Genomic DNA, 24,957 nt, shown 5'->3' with positions numbered 1-24,957 from the left:
AAAGACAAATTTCAATAAAATCCTTCTAACATTAAGGTAAAATCAATCAGGGGATGTAAAAACTAAATACGAAACATACAATTGTTAGAACACTTGTGAGAATGTGATTTACGAAAAGTGAAATAAGAATCAGTTACAATGATGAACAATCAACGGATGTAAACCCTAAATAAATTAATCATCGAATGTAAAAACAGAAATTAGGAGAAACCATCAGTGAAACAAAATATACATAATACAAACCTTGAATCATATGGAATGATCATGAATGAATGAATATAAGATTGAAGATCGTGTGAGCGGGAGTAGAACAACCGGAGCCGGCCGATGAAGATGGGAGAATTGATAGGTTTCATTTAGGTTGGGTTTTTGTTTTAGTCTTTATATACTCGGGTCACCAATCAAGATATGGATACCCAACACGGGATCCGAATGCGAAGATGTACTTTGTGGCTATGTTTTCCCGCCAAAACCATCCATCTAGTTGCATGATGTAGGGACACGTGTCCCACATCTAATTCATTTATTATATATATAGATTTGTAACATGTTTAGGCAATATGGTGTTGTACTTCATGCTTAAACTTTGTTTTGTGCATTTGTGTCATGTACTATGGGCTATTGTGGTTGTAACTTTCTCACTTTATCCCAATAGAGAGTTCCAGAGAGGCAGAGAGAGAACGGAGAGGTAGGGCTGCCAGCAACCGTCTGCGGTGGCGGCGCCTCTTCATTACCAGCGCGTGTTCAACCCCTACATTTATAACAGTAGACGGTGAATCCAGTGATGATATCGATTAGGCTTTTAGATGGTACAACAACCTTTCCGACGAAAGTGTCGTCATGGTGATGTCGATACGTCTTCTTATACTTAAAAGATTGATGCAGCGTGACGGGACTCGGTTTAACTCTGTCAAGAATTTCAAGAATTCCGGTAAATCTCGATTCAGTTCATGTTTCTTTTTCAGTTAGATTGGTTTGCATTGTATCCGTTTATCCTGTTTTCGTTGTTACATAAACAAGGTGAACCTCCGGCGAGTTCTCCGGTGACCGATCTGGTTCTACATGTTGATAAATCTCAAAGATAGGTAGATTAGGAACCCGAGTCAACCCAGCTGACTCGGTCAACGCAGTCTTGGAGTGTTCTGTTTAGGTTTGTGGTATTTGAAGTTATCAGTGTTGTTTTTATTTGTCAACCTAATCAGCGTGCTGAAATTTTGTTCTCGGTTCTTGCTCTATTTAATAATGTCTTTGACCTGTGGTCGTTCAGGATCAAGCGAGCTCCTCACAGTCAGAATCTTCTCATCAGAAGAGTAGTATTTGATAAGTTACTTTACTAGGAAACCGGGTTTCAGATTGTTTTTTACCTTATATATATATATGACTTTCTTTTAATTTTCATCCTTTATGTCTCTTTTACCATTCAAACAAACAATGTTGATTTAGTTTTTGTATTATTCATGTCGGGTTAGGCAAGCATAATTTGCACGTCGTTATTTTAATTTTTAATATATGATTTGTCTTTTAGTTTTAATTTCAGTAGTATCGAGCTTTACCAATGTAATAGGTTTCTAACGCCTACAAATAGTGCTTAATATTTTATAGGAATTGTAGTATTTTCCGCGGTGAGGTGTGTTACTTTTTGATCAGGCATTGTGTTTTAGTTGTTGGTTATGTCATTGGGGACGAGTTGTGTTAGTGTGTTTAACTTGTCTGAATTGGGATGAAGTTTGTGTTGCAAGGACAAATATGAAAGCATGCCTCTTTTATCAGACTTAAGGATAATAATACCTGTCAAGTGTCAACAACTCTTCTAATGGGAGTGTGTTGCTGAGTTACAACCAAATAAGATGCAATTTTTCCAGGCTTACTAAGTGCATCTTCACCTTTGCAATGAACGGACCGGATCAGATCTTCGACAACGGTAGATGCTATCGGATCAAGTCCCGCTGTCGGTTTGTCATACAAAAGCACATGTCAAGATTGCATTGAAAGATTCAAAACAGAGAAATTACACATGATACAGAGTCCTGTTATCAGATCAATGTCCTTAAAACACTTTCATTTGATCATAACTATGCACTCAGTTATTACCAATATTAGGAAAAAGAGTAAATTACGCATATGGTGAACTGTTTGTGGATTTAAGTTTTTTTCCCAGTAATTTATGTTTAGCGTCTAATTATGCTATATTTATGATTGCAGATGGTGATTTCATGTTTAGTGATGGGATGATATGCAATTACTTTAAGTAATGGATCGAAGTTGTCAATTCTAATATATATGTATATATAGTTTCATGACCTTTTTATTAGCATCATGTTGTTGTAGGTACCTGCTCGAACCAGTTCTGCTCCACCAAAATTGGATGTGCAGAAACGAGCCCAGGTATGGTTTTATTACTTGCTCACACGAGTTTGTAAAAGAGAGACCTATCTTTACATGTTTATAAAAGACTTTTTGTGTTGTTGGCTATGGTATTTCTCACCTCGGAAGATTATCAAAATAATTTTCTTTACAGTCGAGATAGGTAAGGTGAATATTGGAATGAAGTGTGATGAACTATATCGTTATCATGCTTGGTAGTAGATATAGATTATGGTCTATACTTATACTTTTCTAAAACCGAAAAATGAAGAATGTTCAAGGAAAAAAAGACTTTCTTTGTAGTTCTACGAATTGGCAAGATTAATACTATTGTGACTGCAGAAAATGCGCTTAAGGTGTTAAATACTACCTTATGTGCAAGTCAATTAACTACGATTACCAAAGGTTATGTAGGCGTCATAGTAACGGAAAGTGGGAAGCCTGAATTTGACGTGTCAATGGAAACAAATACGTATAGTTTGGAACTTTGGGTACGTATACTTTCTCATCCTTATTTAGAATAATGTTCTAACATTGACTTTGTACACTCAACGATGCATGTTATGTTTTATTATTTATACATTTCAACAGTAAAAAAAATGGCTGTTTAGAACATGATCACACTTATTTAGAATAATGTTCTCACATTGCCTCTATACAATCAACGATACATGTTAAGTTTTATAATCTATAAATTTCAACTTTAAAAAAGTGGCTATTTAAAATTTGGTCACACGAGTGAGGGGTCTAAACATTAGATTATATTTTTGTTGGTTCTAGGAGAGATAATTTTCATGATAACTTTGGAAATGAGTAAACTAACATAATCTTGTGTTTATACATATATTTTGGGTCTTTCTAATGCTAACTTATGTCTAGGGCCAAATAAAAGTGGATTTATATTCATGCAGAACTTGAAATCGGTACGTCTTTTTTTCTTTTTTGTATCATAAGTGGTAATTTGTTTTCTTGAATACTAATTTTAAGTTGTTACAATTCTACAAGCTTTATTAAAGGATGGCACCGAAGCCTTTACCACATGCTACATTTTGTTCATATGGTTATTTCCTAAATTACCCTTTTAGTGGTCAAGATGATTAAAAAACTGTAATAAAGACATTATATTAACATTTTTTTACAGGTGGGTTCTCTTCAATATAAAAAATGGACTTGAAGGAGTTTGGAGCAGCTGCCATTAGCATTCATCAGTTGGAAGCAATAAAAAATTTGGGGCAAAATAAAGAGAGCCATTACTTTTGTTAATTTCAAAAGGGGGATTTCAAATTCAAATGAAAATGGCAAATAAAATGTTATTCCTTTAACAACCAATACTATTGCATTGTAAACCAAAGTATTAACTAAGGTTATGCAAGTGGTTTCGTTGATGGTCCTAAAGTGTTTTTTTGAAGCAAGTCGCCATATCTTAACGTCGAAATGCGCGGGGTCTTTATGTTACTTAGCACTGTGTCACACCCCCCCGCTGCATAGCGGCAGGTGGTAAATCTGGTAATACTATAATTTACAAGATTCTTGTGCAATGTTTACTTGTACACCATGCTTTCTTTATTTTACTTGTATCTTTTGTTTGTATGGTACAAGTTGGAAGCTTAAAGCTTCTTTGGAGGCTTTATCTTATATTTATATATATATATATATATATATATATATATGAATGTTAATAGAAAAATGTAGTTTCTTTTAGTTTTTTATGGGTTTTTTTATACGGGCTTTTCCGATTTTGATGGTTATTTATGGTTATGTGGCATTGCTAATAGACATGGTTTCAAGTCCCCCGTCGCAACGCGGGGGATAGTTTTTCTAGTTCTAAACCAATAAACAAATCAAAACCAAATAACAATAAACAACAAAAATTATATGACCATGCGTAGTGGGCGTTATTTTTTTCAAAATTTGCCACTAAACACGTCCAATCACGCCCCCTCCCCACCCCCTGGGCATTATTGGGCGTTATTGAGCAATTTTCCCCCTAGGCGTTTTTTAAATAACACTTTGTCCAAATTTCAACCACCAATAACATTTAATCTTCCTTTTTCTTGGCCAATAGTTTTTTTTTTTGTTAGGTTTTTTATTTTTATTTAATTCTCTACACCCTTTTAACATAATGCCCACATTCCCACTACACCCACTTTAGAAAAAAAACGCCCAATAATGCCCCTTGCTGACTGTACTGTCACATGGCGGAAAACGCCCAAAGGTAGAGGCATTATTCACCCTTACCACTACGCATGGTCTAACAAAAGTGGATTAAACTCCTCCAATTTTCGGTAGATCTAAATGGAGGTAGGTTTCCAGTGAAGATAAATGTAACACCAACAAAGATGACATCGAACGGATATTTGCTCATATTCGGTTCATTTACAAACTAAACCGGACGTTTATTCAACCGAGCCAAAGTCAAGTGAGCGTCTTTCAATCCGATCATTTATCGACCCAATGCGAGTACCGAGGGTCGTAGAACAAAAAAGGAAAGTGACGATGGGGGTGTTAGTTTTCAAAGTAAAATGTAGTTTTTATCCTTGAGGATTCGTCCGATTAGAAGACAAGTAAAAATTTAACAAATAACAATAATAAATATAACAAAGAATAAAAAAAACTAAACGGTTCTGTCGACAGATTAAAAAAAGGGGAAGATGAATCGCCAATCGATTGAAGCAGGTCCATGTTCTATCGGAAGTTTGAAAACGAATGAACCGATTGAAGCAAAACCTTGGCTAGTTGGCGTTTGAGAAATCGAATAATGATGGCCGATGAGGGGTTTTGATTAAGATTATGTACTTCCAAATCGAATAGCAAGTTGAGATTTGTGTATCAAGCAAAGTTTCACATTTCAGTATTTGACGTTTTGACACAATTACTCAATGGACATTGAAGAAATGAACCATAGACTATTGGTATTGGACTTCAATTCTAATAACTTAAATGGACCATATTTGAATCTTGGACCAAACATTATTAATGTGGCCTCTAGTTATTTTATTAAAAATTATATATATTAAAATATAAATCGAGCTAACCGAACCGAGCAGACCTTTGCTCGTGCTTGTTTGTTTACAAATAGAACCAATCCGAAACAAGCGTCTTTTTTCATTCGAACTGAATAGAACAAGCAATTTCCGAACATTTTTCGATTTGAACAGTCCTTTAAACATTATTTACATTATGTTATTTTAACATATATTCATTTTATAGATTATGTAATGTTATTCTTCTTAAAAAATTAAGATCATATCTATAAGTTTGAAAATGTATACATGTGTGGGCGCTCGATGGACAAAAGTGAAAATGCACTAATTTTAACGTTATTTTACTAGCTTCGTGAAAAGAACGTTAAAAGAGTGGGATGATTGATCATGCATCATGTGATGGCGTTGATAGCAGAAAGACAAGGGAGTACATGCACTAATCGGCATATGTCTTAATTGCTGAGTGTTATGTGTCTTATGTTATGCAAAACTACTATCGAGCCGATAGAGGTAAGGCTATCTACTTTTTACCCTACTCAAACCTTACCTTAGTTTTGCTATAGGTGGTGAGATTTACTTAATATGATTTAACTAGGGTTAAGACCCGCCCGCGTTGCGGCGCGGGTACATCGTAAATATTGAATGGATTAGTTCATGATAGGGTTAAAACCTTGGGGAAGAAGAAAGCTAAGAGATAGAAGGAAATTTGACTCAAATTCTGGCGAATTTGCATACCATACGTAAACCAATTAAATAAACAAGACACTTACACAAGACACCCCCAAACTAAACTAAAATAACATTCTAATCCCTTGACTTAACAATAGTAACAAAACTGAAATAAATAAGATACGTAACAATACTCCCCCCTTAACCTACTTTTTTCCCTCAAAAAGTAAGCTCTTCAATTCAATCCTTAACCATTGTCGTCTTGTTCAGTTTCCTCATCGCCTTCCACGTTAATCACAAAAAGTTGTTTCTTTTTGCACTTGTGTCCTGGAACGAACTTTTCAGTGCACCAAAAGCATTCTCCTTTTGACTTTTTTAACTCTAGTTCCTCACCTGACAAGCGCTTCGCGTTAATAGTTGCTGGTTTATAAGCTGGTGGCCCAGGGACTCCTGTTGGATCTGGAAGCAACGGAAGTTTTGAAGCGTTAACCGGAGGTGTTATTTTGACATCTTTGGGTTGCAGCCCATCCTTCACATCTTCACCTGAAAACCGAGGAAATTCAACCTTCCCGACCCGCATAGGCCGAGTACCCGTCCGCGAATCATCACTAAACAACCCTTTATCAGGGCCGCCTCCGCCGCCACTGAAGCCGCCTCCGCCGCCGCTAAAACTGCCACCGCTTGAATGCTCCTTGAGTGCTCGTAAGATCTCTTCTTGTTGTTTCATCGACTGTTCTTGTTGTTTCAACATGGCGGCTAGGGTTTCTTGGAGATTTGAGATTGCCTTGCCATGTTCCTTGAGAGTGCTGTCAATTTCTTGATTGCGAGTGTTAGTCATGGTAATCGAAAGTAATTCCGACCGGAGATCGGAACGGCTCTGATACCCTTGATAGGGTTAAAACCTTGGGGAAGAAGAAAGCTAAGAGATAGAAGGAAATTTGACTCAAATTCTGGCTGATTTGCATTCCATACGTAAACCAATTAAATAAACAAGACACTTACACAAGACACCCCCAAACTAAACTAAAATAACATCCTAATCCCTTGACTTAACAATAGTAATAAAACTGAAATAAATAAGATACGTAACAGTTCAAACGTTATATGATGCATTAACCATATGAAAACACACATTTCGACGTATCCGGTTGAACTCAGTGTAACCTGTATAAGCATTGTGATTGGATCAAACGTAAAGTAAATGGAATTCATATCGAACAATCATAACGTATTATATGCGACAAAACTCATACATAGAAAACGTAACGGGTATGATGGAAAATATGCACATGTAATCGAAAGAGATTAATTAGAGCTTTCGGAAAAATGAGAGAAAAAGAAACCATAATTTGACTCCACTCGGTTCGAAAAAAAAAAACTTTACGAAACATACATAAAATAAACACGAAAACATATTATATTTGACCTGAATCATTTCCTAAAAAAGTTTACGTCTAAACGTAGAACAACTTGAATTTATACCAAAACGTACATAAAAATATGCACGTAAAAATGGTTTCTTTAAACGAAAACGTATTATATTTGACTTAACTCGTCTATAAAAAAAGTTTACGTCGGAATATAGAACAAATCATATTTATACATACTCGTACATAAAATATGCACGTAAAAATAGTTTTTAAGTAAAAGAAGTATAGGGGTAAACCGAAACAAAATATTAGTAAAAAATTTAATAGGTTAAAAATGTTCGTAAAACCGTGCCAAGTAGCACCAATGCCACAACGGCATCGACTCTCAACATCGTAAAAATAAAATAGATAAAATGGTAAAAATTACACTGAACGAAAAGGAGACTAAAATCATTGAACCACACACCCCCGTTACAGTGTCTTAATGCGAAGAAATTAACCAGAAACGTAAAACGTACAAAAGGGAAAAAATGGACGCGTTGCGAGAGGTCTGTCAGATATGAAAAAATAGAGCAAAAACGTTGAACCTCACATGCACGCTACGACATGTTAACTCGTAAAATTTAGAACGAAAGGTAAAACGAAAAACTTGCGAAAGATAAAAAGTATGGGGGACTAAAGTTGTAAATAATAAAGTGTTGTGTTAAATTACGAAAGATGACAAAATTTAAGTTAAAAGTAAAAAATTTTAAATGGGTTAAAATGTAAAAGAAAAAACTTTAAGGTTAAAAGTGAAAAATGAAGATTTAAAAAAAAAGTCCTCATGCATGGGGTACAAGTCATAATGCAAAAAAAAAAAAAAAAAAAAACTTGGTAATTTATACATGGAATAATATGATGATGACGAGGACTCAATTCTGTGGTTATACCGCGTTGTTCTAGAAGATGAAAGTAAAAACAGTTTCAATTTGGCCAGCAAAGTAGGTGTGCTTCTTCTTTCACATGTATATTATCTTTCGAAAAGCAAAATTGGTATCTTCAAACAAATAATTCAGCATCCTATTCCTCCTATATAGGGTCATACATCTGCAGAATAATAAATATCTGCATTAATAATTCTACCAAACACACACATTGTTCTTAAATTCTCAGAAAAAGAAAAAAAAAAAAACCATTTCGAATCATTTGGCGTAAACAACAACACCCACAAAGTTTTTTAGCAAATTTCAAGCTTCTTTCATTCACCATTGATCACATTGTCACTATAAAGTTCACATCTTTTTGGCGGGTTTACGGTTTTCCTGGCCTAAAGAACAAAACCCAGAAAGATCTTTCGATCTTGATCAATATTTGGTGAGTTTTGATTAGTGTTTTGCAACAATGGATGGGAGTGACATATATAAAGCTGCTAGTAGTATAAGATTAGGAAGTTTAAGAGCAGGTAGTAGTACAAGAGTACCAAGTTTAAGATCTGAAAGTACTTCTGTATGGAGGAATTCTGGTATGGATGTTTTCTCTAAATCTTCACGTGAGGAAGATGATGAAGAGGCTCTTAAATGGGCTTCTCTTGAAAAGCTACCCACTTTCGATCGGTTGAGAAAGGGTTTACTCTTTGGATCAACTGGAGAATCTAATGAAGTTGATGTAGATAATCTTGGACCAGAAGATAGGAAGCATTTACTTGATAGACTTGTTAAAGTTGCTGATGAAGATAATGAGAAGTTCTTGTTGAAGCTCAGGAGCAGGCTTGATAGGTACCACACCAATTCATATATAGTTTTATTATTTGTTGTTAACTTGTTAAAGTTTTGATCTGAAATGTTTGTAGAGTTGGGATTGATTTGCCAACAATTGAAGTGAAATTTGAGCATGTGACTGTGGAGGCTGATGTTAATACAGGAAGCCGGGCCTTACCGAGCTTTATAAACTTTCATATTGATATTTTAGAGGTAAGTAAGTAAAAGAAACCAACTTCAATAGATATGTTTCATTATTCTTAAATGTTATGAGATCTAGATGTTCCTGATCTATGTTCATGTCTTATAGGGGATACTGAGTTCATTTCATTTACTTCCGAATTTGAAGAGGCATATAACTATCCTTGATGATGTCAGCGGTGTCGTTAAGCCTCGCAGGTGACAAGAAAGAACATAAGTCCTCATGTATATGGCTAATTGCATAGAAATGTAACAACTTGAAAAATTATATATAAGGTTGTAAACTGGTTATCTTAGGTAATTGTAAAATATTTGCTTGCATTAAATAATAATTTTTCAAACTTTGATAGTTTTGTCAGGCTTGGTTACCTTATAAAGAAATCAAAGCACAGTTGATAAGTTGATAGCCTTTTTTATATGCAATTAGCCTAATGAATATACCTTTCGATGGCAGTTTTTCCGATTACTTGTACTAATTTTTCGCGTATAAAACGTTTGTAGGATGACCTTACTTTTGGGTCCTCCGAGTTCTGGGAAGACAACCCTGTTGTTGGCTTTGGCTGGGACACTCGCAAAGGAGCTTACGGTAAAATCCGAAATCTTTTCGTCAAGTTGTTCACACCCGTATATCTGAAATCTTTATATAGTTTTCATTCCTTTTAGCCATTAGATTTTAAGAAAGTTTATCTTTGACGTTTGTTTACCTTTAAAAAAAATACAAAAATCGGTTTGTGACAAACGTTATTTCAAGCAAAATGAAGCATCAACTTCAAAATCCGACACTCTTGGGTGTATAATCATGGCATCAAAAGTGTACAATTTTAAACCGTTTGTTCTTGAAAATGTAGAGTACGGGTAAGGTAACATACAATGGGCATGAGTTACATGAGTTTGTACCAGAAAGAACTTCTGCTTACATCAGTCAAAATGATGTCCATATTGGAGAAATGACTGTTAGAGAAACATTGGCTTTTTCCGCAAGATGTCAAGGAGTTGGATCACGTTATGGTTAGTTATTGGTTATATAGATTTCATATTTCTTATTAATGTTATAAAGTAATTTGTCTAACGATATCATTATCCTTAAATTTGCAGATATGTTAGCGGAGTTGTCTAGAAGAGAAAAAGATGCAAACATAAAGCCTGATCCTGATATTGATGTCTTCATGAAGGTGAGAAATCACTTACATAATACATGCACTTTTGAGTCCTTCATGAACCGAATTCCAAATCATAATCAATATTTTGTTGTTATTCAGGCCGCTGCTACTAAAGGTCAAGAAGCTAATGTGGTCACAGATTATACTCTCAAGGTATGATAGACGTAAATTATTCATGTAAAAATGTCAGATTTAGTAAAAATTGGAATAAACGTTCGAATTTTTAAACGGCCTTTTTTCGTGCAGATGTTAGGGTTGGACATTTGTGCGGACACCATGGTAGGAGATCAAATGATAAGGGGAATATCGGGTGGACAAAAGAAACGTGTGACAACCGGTGAAATGATAGTGGGACCGTCAAAGGTTCTTCTTATGGATGAGATATCCACAGGGTTGGATAGTTCTACGACTTATCAGATTGTGAATTCGCTTAAACAGTTTCTTCACATCCTTGAGGGTACTGCTGTCATTTCACTCCTTCAGCCCGCACCAGAGACGTACGATTTGTTTGATGACATTATACTCTTGACTGATGGCAAGATTGTATATCAAGGTCCGCGAGAAAATGTTCTCGAGTTTTTCGAATCAATGGGATTCAAATGCCCGGAAAGAAAAGGCGTTGCTGATTTCTTGCAAGAAGTAAGTATTGTTTTTAGTTTTTATTTGTGCTGAATGACTGTAAATGACCATTTTAACCTTGTGATGTTGGAATGGTGTTACAGGTGACATCAAAGAAAGATCAAGAACAATACTGGATGAAAAGAAACGAGCCTTATCGATTCGTGACCGCAAAGGAATTTGCAGAAGCGTTCCAATCATTTCACGTCGGAAGAAAAATAGCAAACGATATCGCGACCCCGTTTGACAAAAGTAAAAGCCACCCTGCTGCTCTCACAACCGAAAAATATGGATTGAGTAATAAAGAACTCTTGAAAGCTTGTACAGATAGAGAAATACTGCTCATGAAAAGAAACTCCTTTGTTTATATATTCAAATTGGTACAAGTAAGTGTTATATTGTAATCTTGCTCTAAAAGTTTTATTTTTTATAATCTTTCTGACAAGTTATTGCTCTAAATTGTAACTAATATAATTTTTCTTGGTTGTTTTCAGCTAACTGTCATGGCGTTCTTTGCTATGACGGTGTTTTTCAGGACCGAGATGCATAAAACGGATCTAAATGATGGAGGGTTGTATATGGGTGCTTTATTTTTCGGTGTCACTATGGTGATGTTTAACGGAATGGCTGAGATTTCAATGACCATAGCAAAACTTCCGGTTTTTTACAAGCAACGGAATTTCCTTTTTTACCCGCCCTGGGCATATGCTATTCCATCATGGATCGTAAAGATTCCCGTTTCATTTCTTGAAGCTGCTGTTTGGACATTTCTCACTTACTATGTCATGGGATTTGATCCTAATGTCATAAGGTATCTACTTTCCAATACTAAATGAATAAAAACTTCTATCTTTTTATTTACTAATTCTTTTCTTTTTCAAAATCTTGTAGATTCTTGAAAAATTACCTTTTGTTGTTGGTTGTTAACCAAATGTCTGCTGCAATGTTTCGGTTCGTTGGAGCAATGGGTCGGAACATGATTGTTGCAAATACCTTCGGTTCATTTGCGATTCTCTTAGTGTTTGCTTTGAGTGGCTTTGTCCTTTCGCGAGGTATAGTTCAGAATCATACAAAGTTGAATTCTTTGGCTTGTTTTTTTTTTTTTTTTTTTTTTTGTCAACTTAACAAACTGTTTTTTTTTTTTACTCATTGTAGATGATGTCAAGGGCTGGTGGATATGGGGATACTGGTCATCTCCCATGATGTATGCAATGAATGGAATCGTTGTGAACGAATTTCTTGGCCATAGTTGGAGTGCAGTAAGTCGAATTATTTTTGAAATGTTAATTATGAGTGCAAAAATAAAACAACCTTATTAATAATCTAAATCTTTGAATAAAACGATACAATTCTAGTTAAAAAAAAATTGTTAGATAATTTTTTTTAGATAATTCAACCAGTTCATAACTAGATAGGTCAAAACTAACATACACCTCTCATGTTATGTGTTTTTTTCTGTGTCATTTGTAGCCTTTGAACGGTACAACGGTTGGGAAGCTAGTTATCACAGCAAGAGGGCTCTTTGCAGAAGCTTATTGGTATTGGATCGCACTGGCGGCCTCATTTGGATATATTATAATCTTCAACATCGGTTTTACTTTGTCCCTCGCCTTTCTCAATCGTGAGTTTTGCTATCTAATAACTTTCTTCATAGTTTTAAGTTGAGATTAAGACATTACTTTCGGGTTGGGGTTTTACGTGAACTTATTGTCACTTTGTAACATTTGTTTTCTGCTTCTACAGCTTTTGAAAAACCTCAAGCCAATGTATCGGCTGAGGATGATAGTGATGCAAGCGTTGAATTATCATCTATGAAGAGTGAGTCCAGAAATGAGGGAAGTCAGAATAAGAAGGGAATGATCCTTCCATTTGAACCACATTCAATTACCTTTAATGATGTCAAATACTCGGTCGATATGCCACAGGTAACTTTATTCATAAAATATGACTCAAACGGGTCAGGTCGGTTTGAGATAAAATACAACCAAAGCTGACTCATTTACAAGCAATTGAGTTGAGAATTTCGCATCTCTTTTTTTCTGATTGATTTATGAATAATATATAGGAAATGAAAGATCAAGGGGAGCCTGAAGACCGATTGCTGCTACTTAAGGGCGTCAGTGGGGCTTTCAGGCCTGGTGTTCTCACAGCTCTAATGGGTGTAAGTGGTGCTGGAAAAACTACTCTTATGGACGTGTTAGCGGGTCGGAAAACAGGCGGCTATATCGAGGGTGATGTCAGAATTTCCGGGTATCCGAAAAAGCAAGAAACATTCGCCCGGATTTCTGGTTATTGTGAGCAAAACGACATCCATTCACCTCATGTAACCGTCTATGAGTCTTTGCTTTACTCAGCATGGCTCAGGTTAGCATCGGATGTTGATGAGCAGAAGAGAAAGGTTAGTATATACCTGTGCTCTCAACAACAACATTTAAGAAAAGCTATTTTTTGCGGTTGTTTAAGACTGTGTTTGTCATACAGATGTTTGTTGATGAGGTTATGGACCTTGTGGAACTAAACCCAATAAAGGATGCACTAGTGGGGCTACCTGGTGTTAACGGACTATCAACAGAACAAAGAAAAAGGTTAACCATAGCGGTTGAGCTCGTGGCTAACCCGTCCATAATCTTTATGGATGAACCAACCTCTGGGCTAGATGCTAGGGCTGCTGCCATTGTTATGAGAACGGTTAGGAACACAGTGGACACAGGAAGGACAGTTGTTTGCACCATTCATCAACCAAGCATCGACATTTTTGAAGCTTTTGATGAGTTGTTCCTGATGAAAAGAGGCGGACAAGAGCTGTATGTGGGACCCGTAGGTCGGCATTCTTGCGAATTGATTGAGTACTTTGAGGCCATCGATGGTGTAAGTAAGATTAAAGACGGATACAACCCTGCAACATGGATGTTGGAAGTTAGCACTGCAGCACAAGAACTCTCACTTGGAGTTGATTTCACTGAAATCTACAGGAACTCTGAACTTTACAAGTGAGTTATCACTGCTAATGTGGCAATCTTTTTCTTAAAGTTTATCTTTTTGTTGATTTTTTTTTATTAATATTTTCAGGAGAAACAAAGCCCTGATCGCCGAATTAAGCGTACCACGTCCCGGCTCCAAAGATCTATTCTACCCAACCCAATATTCGCAGCCCTTCCTCGTTCAATGTGTTGCGTGTCTATGGAAACAACGGTGGTCATACTGGCGAAACCCACCATACACCGCTGTGCGTTTCGCCTTCACCACCTTCATTGCACTTATGTTTGGTACCATGTTTTGGGATCTCGGAGGCAAAAAGTAAGCACCGTTGTATATCCTCTGATAACATGATTAGCGTATTCAATGTCTTGATGACTAACCGACTTATGTTTTTCAGGGGAAACCAACAAGATCTGATGAACGCGATGGGTTCAATGTACGCAACAGTTCTCTTCATAGGAGTCCAAAACGCATCGTCGGTTCAACCCGTTGTAGATGTGGAACGAACTGTTTTCTACAGAGAAAGAGCAGCCGGAATGTATTCTGCTTTGCCGTATGCTTTTGCTCAGGTTCTGGTCGAAATCCCATACGTGCTGTCGCAAACAGTGGTGTACAGCATCATCGTCTACTCCATGATGGGATTCGAGTGGACTGCTGTTAAATTCTTTTGGTATGTGTTCTTCCAACTGTGCTGCTTCCTCTACATGACCTATTACGGTATGATGACCGTCGCCATCACTCCCAACGCCAATATCGCTGCCATCATCGCCGCCTCATTCTATGGAATCTTCAATCTGTTCTCAGGATTCATCATTCCTCGACCCGTAAGTTTCACTAATTTTTTTTTTTTTTTTTTTTTTTTTTTTTTTTTTTTTTTTACAAAATCATTATCTTTTTCTAGTTCTAAAATGTGACTATGTTGTAAAAAATAGAGCATTCCTGTGTGGTGGAGATGGTGCTACTGGGCCAACCCGATCGCATGGACTATTTACGGGTTGGTCGTTTCACAGTTTGGGGACTATGAGGATCGACTTGGGAATGGTGAACGAGTGAAGGATTACTTGGATGAATATTTCGGTTTCAAGCATGATTTTCTTGGGGCTATTGCGGGGGTGCACGTTGGGTTGGTTGTTGTCTTCGCGGTCATCTTCGCTTACTGCATTCGATCGTTCAATTTCCAGAAAAGATGATTGTGTTGTTCATCAGTTTAGATGAAAACAACATCAATGAATTATGAATATATGTAACTAGGCTGCAAGTATTTGATGTTTACCGTTAATTTCATGAGATAATATTTCAATTTGTAATAGTAGTACTCTAATATTAATATATGCTTTTTAAGACCAAATGACATGTATAATTACAATTTACCGTTGAGCTGTTAAGTTTTGTCAATCGAACGTAAGCAAACAAATGCCCATGACATTATAGCCTGATGGTGCGTCTTAAAGGTGGGATAAGTCTTATGGATTATTAGATCTTGGGTTCGATTCCCACATAGGAGTTTTTTTCCCAGATTTGAGACGTTTTTCTTACAAAAACATCTTTTGTCGTAATGTTATAAAAAAAAATAGGGTTTTATCTCATGAGATATGCATCGCACATGTTTTGGAATATGGGATGAATTTTTTTTTTATCATATCTAACACACCCATACTAGACAACTCAAAAGTACACCAAGAAAGACCATGCACTTTAGCATGGTTCCTAAACCAAAGAAAACCTCACCATATTTGAGGTCCAAAGTAACGTTTAAATTATGTTTTTGTTCATGTTCATATATATTTTATTTCTTTGCTAAAACTTGGTGAAATCTTGTACCCACCAAGCTTATAACTTAGTCATGTGGGTTTGTGTTGAGGTTGATTTCCATCAAGTTATGAGTTCAAAACTCTTTACTTTAAGTTCATACATGTTATATTCAAGTGTTGAAAACATACATGATTCACCATCTTCCATATGGTTGAACTTGTGTCTTGTAAAATGTGAACCGTGGAAGCTTTGGCTTTCCAACCTAGTTCCACTACCTCACTTGTGAACCTTGTGTATGAACTCTCATGTACTACCTAGTTCCACTACCTCACTTGTGAACCTTGTGTATGAACTCTCATGTACTTTCTAGTATCAAAGTAATATATACATGTCTAGCCTCCAACACTTACTTAACTCTTTCCATGTTGTGGTGGTTCACCCAGGTTAGGACTTACTTGGCTACTTGAGAATGTATTAGTTAGTTTATTTCTTGTCATTCATGACCCTCCGAATCATCCTTGTGATGATTTGTATAGTGGTGAATCATACAACGAGGTTAAACCTCCATGCTTGACTTACATGGCAATCTATGAAACTCATGATGGACTTAGCTTAGGATTAATATTATAACTATATAAATATATATATAAATATGAACATGGTTGAATTTATGATGATAATCGAGTTATGGTTATTCGTCATAAACTTAGGCTACTTGATCTACGAATCTAAGTTTCTCGTTGATGATTCTTATGGGCAAATTAGGACTCATGAAATCACATACAACTTAGTGTCAAAAATGAGTACTTAGACTAGATATACTTTTATGCGTAACATACTTTTGTACACAAATTCTAAATCCCGAATCTAAATACTCCACAAACGCCGTATAACCTTACCTTCGATTCCCCATTCCCAAGCAACTCGTCACTCACGGATAATCGGAAAGCTTTTGCAAAATTGTGAATATACTAGACACCCTTTTTCGTTTACACTCTTGGGTGCAACATGTTTACATTATACAAACACACATTCTTTATGCAATTACACAACAATCCAATACATGCATGCTAATACTTGATTCGTTATTCTGGGGTTATTCTTTTTGTGATAAACTTGTCATTAACTTCGTACGAGCCTACCCTTAACATGTATAGCGCTATAGGAGTAACGCACCGCCCGTATTCTTGAGGTCATGTTAAGTCATTCATTTATACTTGCGGTAATCTTTGGGTTGACTTGTTTATTCACATGCCAGTAATGCGTTAATCTTGTTAACTAAGTTTGTCATGTGGATCGTTCAGTTTTATATACTTATGCTAGTACTCAAACTTGTATGCTCGCCAATACTTTTTATATTGAACTATACTTTAATACATGTTGTAGGATTATGGATGATGATGATGACGCACGGAATCTAGTAGGATGCCTAGAAACAGACTCTAAATTCAAATGCTTGTTGTATTTTACTTGTTTTAATCTCGTTGTAAATTTATTCCAAACAATGTAATTGATGTTAGCAATAAAATGAAATTTGTTATTAAATACTTGTCACAATTGAGTGTTATGAAGTCTCGAGCAATCTCGTTTTCGTCTCACTCTGATGTTTCCGCCATCGGTTGAGATGTGACAATAAGCGGTTCATATACTTTGGTGGTCAACTCCTAGATCCCATCTTATATATTTTTTTATATAAATGTTAACAACTTTGATTAGATTTTTGTTTTGTGTAGCACCCTTGATTTGCATTGACAAAACTTTAGAATTTTACAGTTTTTAGTCATCACATTATTGAAGAGAAAAGGTCAACATGGTCAAAGCTACCAACCCTTGAGTTCAGGTGTAGACTCTTTTCCAAAAGAATCCTATTATATATAGTTTTAAATTCACCTCTGTAAATGCTTACATAATTCTCTTATGATTTGTTATATGCACTTTAGGTACCAAAGGACTTACTAACCTCCACTGAGATGGAAGACTTGAAGTTATAACTTCAACCGTCTTTTGTACCTATTGATTCATCATATTCAAATGCTAAAGGATTTCATGACTATCACTTTCCAACATTGTCCTATGCCTATTTTGGTACTACAAATGTATGTGTATATTTTTCTACATGAAACTGATTGATTTTGTGTATTACTTTATAAGTGATAGGTTAGAAACTGAAGTACAAATTGTACCCTTTCATGTTAGCATTTACATTTTTTTGCTTTATCTCCATAATTATATTGTTTCCTGATTAGATCAAGATGGTAGCAGTTGATGTATGGGCTTGGTTCTGATGACACCGAACTCGGGTGTGATAGTTAAGCAATCAACAAAAGTCTCATAAGGTTTTGCCGAGGTTTGCATTTCAAAATAATCTCTACTAGAGTATTCCATCCCAGCTTTCCTATTTTATTCCATTTTAGCCTATGCTGTATTGGTTCAGGTTTTGCAGCAATTGATGCAAAAAGTCTCATAAGGTTTTGCCCAGTTGATGCAAAAGTCTCTTCGCCTTTGTTGAATTGGTATCATAATCTTTTTTCGACATAACAGTAGATGCATAAATTTGGTTATATATATATAGCTTTATTTGGTGTTGTATTTTTTGGTCTCTAAGACTTGTGGATGTTTCTTGCAGTCAGCACTAACTTGGAAACAATGGGTGTATGGGCCAGTCAAATTGAGCAAAGAAAAGTTGCTAAGGTTGGAGACTAATCATAAAAAAATTCACGTTATCAAGTTATTAGTTATTTACTGTTAACAATAATATATCACTTTGTTTGTATATATTTTATTTATAAACTTATAATTAATGTAAAGAGTTAACTACACAGATGGACCATGTGGTTTATAGCTAGTTTCCGGGTATTAACTTTTTTTTAACAGGTTTAGGTTTTACGGTTTCAATTTTATAACACATTTGGGTATTAACACCAAAATTAGTTAATTTTATCAATATAATGACTAAAATACCCTTTCATTTTCTTTAATTTTATCAATGTAACACATTTGGGTACTAACATCTAATTTTATTTAAGTTTAAATCAATTTTACAAAGAATTTTGAATTAAAATTATTTTTGTATATAACAATTTTAAAATGTTTTCATATGATCATAACATACAACCCATACTCAACATTTAAAATAAGTTGGTCGAATATGCATAATTATATCTAAAAATTATGAAATTATTAAGAGAAAAATGTTCGGATAGTTCATGTGGTTTGCCCATTTTTCATCTTTAGTCCATAACTTTCTAAAATTACACATATAGTCCCCAAGTTTTTGAACTTTCGTTCCCGTATAGTCTCTGGCGTGGATGAGGGTTAGTTTTTGGTGTTAGGTGCGTGTGAAATGACAAAAATACCCTTACTTTCAAATTACACCTATAGTCCCCAAGTTTTTGAATTACCTCCCTACCCACTTCATCTTCCCTACTCCACACCACCACCACCACCACCATCTCCACCTTCAACCATGGCTGCTTTCATCCACCAAATTGAATCACATTACTATGATATAAAACTTACTTATATCATACTCATCTTATATTTATAACAAATTGAATCTATCCACCAATCAATCATATGAACAACGATCTAATGGTCGGTTACATAAAAGATTGATTCCAGTAATAGTTGACAATACATGGGTCGTATGGAAAATAATTTTGATTTGAAAGCACTGAGAATACATTGAATAACGTGACTATCTTTTTACCCTCAGATAGACAACACCTAAATTTAACTGATGATAACAAGACTTGGTTACTGTTGTATTAGACCATCCGTAGTGGGGCGTGGTTTTTAAAAAAAATTCAAAAAAAACGCCGTATAACGCCGGCTCTCCATTACGCTAGGCGTTTTTGGGCGTTGTTTTTGAAAAAAAAAAACCGATTTGACGTTTTATTTAAAACGCTCTGCACATTGTTGACCCACCAATCAGAACTCCCCAACGGCTAGTTGTTTATTTATTTATTTTTTATTTTTTAAACCTTTTACCTATATATATATATACATATATATATATATACATATATATAAACTCATTCATTTTCAACCAAAACTATCTCAAAAACTCTATAAAAAACACAACCATTTTATAAAAAACTTGATGGATTCTCCTAGTTCTTCATCCATGGTAAATTTTTACTACAACGAGTATTTTGCGGATGGCGATGGTTCCACCGATGAGGAGGTTGAGCAAGAGGCGGTTACGAGTGCTTGTCAACTAACGGTGAGATATGTGAAGCATTGTCGTCGCCCCCAAGCAGAAAAAAATAAAAGATGTTATATTGAACGAGACCGACGCGCGGCACACGATCGTTTGATGAAAGATTATTTTGATGAGGCGCCGACATTTTCGAACGAAATGTTTAGGCGTCGTTTCTGAATGAGTAAACGGTTGTTTCTACGCATAGTCGACGACTTGGAAGCCAACTACGATTATTTTAAACAAAAAGCGGATGCGAGAGGGGCACTTGGATTTACCGGTATCCAAAAGTGTACGTCGGCGTTACGAATCCTTGCTTATGGAAGCACAACCGACATCAACGACGAGTATCTAAAAATGGCCGAGAAAACAACGCGAGACAGCTTGGAGCATTTTTGTCGCGGTACAATTCCTATACTTTACTTTTTTTTTAAAAAAAACGACGAGTATATTTACAATTTTTTTTTTGAAGCTTATGTTTGTCTATGTTTTTTATAAAGGTATTATTAATGTGTATGGTGCGCGTTATCTTAGAACGCCCCCATGGGACGACCTTCAAAAGATCTACGAGGTACATTCGGCAGAGCATGGTTTGCCTGGTATGATCGGGAGCATAGATTGCATGCATTGGCATTGGGATAACTGCCCGTCCGCATGGCGAGGCCAACACACACGGGGTGACCAAAAAGGACCCAATATTATTCTTCAGGCGGTTGCTTCACAGGACCTTTGGGTTTGGTCGACTTACTTTGGCGTGGTCGGGTCATGCAATGATATCAATGTTTTTGAACAATCTCCGTTGTTAGAGGAGTGGATTTCTGGCAAAGCTCCAAAAGTGTCATTTTACGCAAATGGAAACTTACCCTCATAGATATTATTTGAGCGACGGAATTTATCCTAGGTATTCGATTTTCGTGAAGACGTTTAGTGATCCTATTGATGAAAAAAGAACATACTTTAAAAAGGTTCAAGAGTCTTCACGAAAAGACATTGAGAGATGCTTTGGGGTTCTTAAACAACGCTGGCAATATTTGAGAAATTCTTGTCGTGCATGGAGGAAGCAAAAAATGAGAGATGCTATGTACGCTTGTATAATCATGCACAACATGATTTTGGAAGACGAAGGAAAGGCGATATACCAAAATTATGTGCCAGAAGTCGTTCAAGAGGACCATCCACAGGCGTCAATGGAAGAAAGAGTGAATAATGCGCGAGAGTTGCGTTACGAACCGTACCATTCCCAGTTAATGGTTGATTTGGTACACCACACATGGTCGGTTTGGTATGTACCACCTGGGGGAGGGGAAGAAACGGAGGACGAGGAAGACGAAGTTGGCGAGGGTGAAGAAAGCGAAGACGAAAACTAGTGTTTTTTTAATTTAATCGGATTTTAATTTTTTTATTTCTAGTATTGTATTTTTTTTTAATATAATGAAGTACTTAAAGTTTAAAAAAAATAATTGTGAAATGATTGTATGGGCGTTATTGGAATAATGCCCCACTACACCACTTTTGCAATAATGCCCCATGCTGACTGGGATGACACGTGTCGAATAATGCCCCATGGTGGGGGCATTATTTTGTTTTACCACTACACATGGTCTTATTACCAAACAATCCAAATTTTAACAAAAAAAAAAAAAAAAAAAAAAAGCTTATATAATGTATTATTTATAATAAGTTGCAAACTATATGCTTAATTAACAAACTCACAGTTGAAATTAAAAACAATCACATTACTATGATATAAAACTTATTTAGTACATATTTTATATGAATAATAAACAACTAATTGTTTTACAATGTAAATTATATGACCAAAGGTAATCTAACAATAGAACTTAGGATGTTGATTGCCTCCATTTTTTCGGAGTCTTGCTTTTTCCTTGTTTCCCCTTTAGAGGAGTTTGCCTTCCGACGCTACATGACTCATAACCATGTTCGTCGTACACTTCTGTGCTTGTACCCCGAAGATTCGTTGACATTGCCAATTTCCGCCAACTGAAAAACTTCTTCTTCTTCTCGGACAATTTGCCAATTTGCACTTGCATCAAGTGACACTGCCTCTCAAGCTTCGTCACGTTTTCTTTTAGCTTTTTGATTTCCATTTGTTGAAGGGTCATGATATCTCTTGACGACGGGCACCAGTCGTGTGGGTCCAACCCTAGAATCGGGCTCTTGGAATTGCTGAATGATCGACTCCAGTCTATATGAGAATGGAGCTTGGCTTGTTCCGAGAAGAGCACTTGAAGAACTGATCTAACAGGCAAACGCTCGTTTTGGGCCGCATGAAGAGATGCTTCTATCGATAACTTTTGACTGTCGATTAATTTGCACAACGTCTTTCTTTCGTGTTTCGTCATGTTTACGTGCGTCTGCACAATTATTATGTATTACTATTAATCAACTAGTATAACTAATAACTAAGATTATTGTAGAGTGAATGAAACTCATTAAATTATAATGTCATAATTTAATATTAAAGTTTCACTAGTATATGTTTAAATTATATTTGTATAAAACCTAATTTCATGATGGCGTTTTGGAAATCCGAATATAGAAGACCAAGTAGTCACACTCATCACGGGAGGGTGTACAGAAAAGGCCAAGTTGTAATTCCAATGTGCCACAACTTTTATCTCCTTTATTCCTATCATTTGGTTTTGCTTGATAAATGACAACACAAACATATTTTTGATTCAATATAAAACAAAAAAAAATACTGAATTTATATTGTAACAAAATTAATATAATAAAAAAAAGAAATGAGTTAATGTTTGAAATATTAATTAATGATAATAGTGTTTTTAGTACTAAATATAAAGTTATAAGCATTTTTGACACTTTGAAAATTATATATAATCAACCCATTAGAAGCTGTTTAATTATGAGTATTTTTTTAACAACTTACAAATTAAGCTTAAAGATTTAAACCTTCACCATTTTTTAATCACTTAGTATCACTATGTTACTTTTTTTTTAGCGGCTAACTAATTCACCGGATAAATATTCTGAGATGTTCTCAATCGAGCAAATGCATCCCCTCCTTCATAACGGTTAGAGTAGGATGCATACCCGAGCCACCAGTTCTGGGGAAAACCCGCCCGCCCGAAGGTTGATTGCGGTAAAACCCGGCTCGACTCGGTTTCGACCTAGCGACCTCCAGAGAGGTGTCGGTTAAGTAACTTACTTTTAAAAAAGTGTCAATGGCACGGTACAACCCATCATCAGTAGCACGAGCTTGGACAGGAACAGCTCCGGCAAGCTCCATAAACTCCGGCAATGCGAGCTCCGAATCAACCGCAACTTCCGCAAGGTACGCGTCTACAAGCTTCGCAACCTTAAACACTCCGGCCCCACTTCTCAGACCATCAAGCTCCATTTCCACATACCTCTTCACCAACCGGACCATCAACTCAATGTCGAGCAACGTGCGTTGCACGTGACTAAAACACGGTATCATTAGCTCCTTTAACGCCGCCTGGTCCAACCGCCACGCCACCCGCTTCTCTAACTCCTCGCGGTAATTCGAATCCACACCCACCTGTTAGAATAATGAAAACCCCGTAAGATAACTTATTAAGTATTACTTCCTCCGTCCCATTAAATGTGTTTTATTTTAAATTTTCAAAGTCTTTATTTATAAACTTTGACTTTAATTATATATTTTTTGTGTTATATAAAACTTGATGAAAATTAACCCGATAAAAACACTTGTAAAACACACTCAAATAATATAACTTTCATCAAGTATTATCTAACACAAACAAAATTATTTAAGGTCAAAGTTTATAAATAAAGACTTTGAAAATTTAAAAAAGGACGTCGAAGAAAGTATTATTTATTAAAAATAATAAAGTAAATTATATAGAAATTAGAAAAAGGTAATCAAATAATATTCTCTCATACAGGTCCCAGTTTCTTGTTGGTCTGGCTTTCAATAATTTTTTATGAAAGTTTTGCTGTTTAAAAAATAAAATAGTATCTTCATATTACTATGGTAATAATATAATAATAAACCCTAACAATATATTCTCTAATACTACCATGTGCGCGGTTTTCAATAACCGGAGAAGAAAGCTGCAAGGAGCGGCGTCTTTTTCCGGTGGGAGAACCGACACAATTGTCTCTATGAAAAACCTTTTTTTGAGCCACGACGCGGTGGCGCTTTCTGGTGGAGAGTGGTGGTCGGTGTTGGCGGGGGACGGTGGGTCGCCGGAGAGTTCGGGGATCCATTTGCAAGCATAATGTGTGATGATGGAACCGATGAGGTCTGGTCGGACGCCTTTGGCTTTGATGCCGGAGAGGGTTTTGACGAAATGGTCGATGTCGACGATGCAGGCGTCGTCGAGCCAGCATTTGGCGGCGAGGGAGGTTGGTCGGTCGACGGGGAAGGTGGCGGAGTCCGGTGACGAGAGGTTGTTCATTTTTGTGTAGGGGTGGTGGTGGTGAAGTAGTTTGGTGATCATGTTATGTTATGTCCTTTTTACATGGTACATGCCTCATGTGGATAAAACTAAAATGGAACACGGACCACATACTATAAAACGTTACGTGGATACGTAATTCGATGACTAATAGTAAAGAGTTGATAGCTTGATAAACTTAAAGGGTAGTAGTTGTATAAAAACTTAATCAGTGAAATACAAATTTACTTATGAAATATATATAAAAAGAAGTGAACTTTTATCGATAAATATCACACTTCTAGAAAACTACTACTATTTCTATCAAAATTTCCTACCCATTTCCTACAAACGAAAATTCCTACACTTTTCCAACAAAATCCCTACGAACAAGAAAGGGTCTTAGTTTGTGACCAAAAAGGTGACAAAAAAGCCACAAATTGTTATGCATAGGAAAAGTGTCGGAATTTCCCATGTATTTCCGACGGAATCCGTTTTCGTTTTAACCACGTATTTC

General features: G+C 36.0%; 2 protein-coding genes across 3 annotated transcripts; one reads left to right on the top strand and one right to left on the bottom strand.

Moving 5' to 3' along the window:
* The first annotated feature begins 8,417 nt into the window (after window positions 1–8,417).
* On the top strand, window positions 8,418–15,429 carry LOC110880092 (pleiotropic drug resistance protein 1). The gene is made up of 19 exons (XM_022128655.2): window positions 8,418–9,141; window positions 9,216–9,336; window positions 9,434–9,522; window positions 9,826–9,910; window positions 10,173–10,332; window positions 10,420–10,496; window positions 10,584–10,637; window positions 10,731–11,123; window positions 11,207–11,488; window positions 11,597–11,913; window positions 11,994–12,154; window positions 12,258–12,361; window positions 12,573–12,723; window positions 12,846–13,027; window positions 13,168–13,500; window positions 13,584–14,092; window positions 14,172–14,399; window positions 14,479–14,905; window positions 15,014–15,429. Exons 1-19 carry the CDS (start codon window positions 8,768–8,770, stop codon window positions 15,269–15,271), a joined length of 4,305 nt encoding a protein of 1,434 aa, XP_021984347.1. The 5' UTR covers window positions 8,418–8,767; the 3' UTR covers window positions 15,272–15,429.
* A 6,320-nt stretch (window positions 15,430–21,749) lies between these two features.
* Window positions 21,750–24,550, bottom strand: LOC110880100 (coleoptile phototropism protein 1). Of its 2 annotated transcripts, none has more exons than XM_035978007.1 (3): window positions 24,175–24,550; window positions 23,225–23,578; window positions 21,750–22,409 (listed from the first exon to the last, which is right to left on the bottom strand). In XM_035978007.1, the coding sequence occupies exons 1-3, from the start codon at window positions 24,391–24,393 to the stop codon at window positions 21,876–21,878; spliced, it is 1,107 nt and encodes a 368-aa protein (XP_035833900.1). In that variant the 5' UTR covers window positions 24,394–24,550; the 3' UTR covers window positions 21,750–21,875. The 2 variants fall into 2 exon arrangements, with proteins under 2 accessions (XP_035833900.1, XP_021984353.1); XM_022128661.2 differs by having other exon boundaries at window positions 24,081–24,544.
* Between the last annotated feature and the right edge of the window lie 407 nt (window positions 24,551–24,957).

This window comes from Helianthus annuus, chromosome 9 (genome assembly GCF_002127325.2).
Source record: "Helianthus annuus cultivar XRQ/B chromosome 9, HanXRQr2.0-SUNRISE, whole genome shotgun sequence".
In the NCBI taxonomy this organism is placed as follows: Eukaryota; Viridiplantae; Streptophyta; class Magnoliopsida; order Asterales; family Asteraceae; genus Helianthus; species Helianthus annuus.
Note: the sequence above shows the minus strand (reverse complement) of the source record. Positions and strands in the feature narration are given on the sequence as shown.

Coding starts and splice junctions, on each gene's coding strand:
- LOC110880092 (XM_022128655.2), top strand. CDS start 8,768: ATGGATGGGAGTGACATATATAAAGCTGCTAGTAGTATAAGATTAGGA. Junction 13,028..13,167: donor ACTCGGTCGATATGCCACAG/GTAACTTTATTC, acceptor AATAATATATAG/GAAATGAAAGATCAAGGGGA. Junction 14,093..14,171: donor AGGAACTCTGAACTTTACAA/GTGAGTTATCAC, acceptor TAATATTTTCAG/GAGAAACAAAGCCCTGATCG.
- LOC110880100 (XM_022128661.2), bottom strand. CDS start 24,503: ATGATCACCAAACTACTTCACCACCACCACCCCTACACAAAAATGAAC. Junction 23,579..24,080: donor TATTGAAAACCGCGCACATG/GTAGTATTAGAG, acceptor TTATTCTAACAG/GTGGGTGTGGATTCGAATTA. Junction 22,410..23,224: donor CCATTGACACTTTTTTAAAA/GTAAGTTACTTA, acceptor ATAATTGTGCAG/ACGCACGTAAACATGACGAA.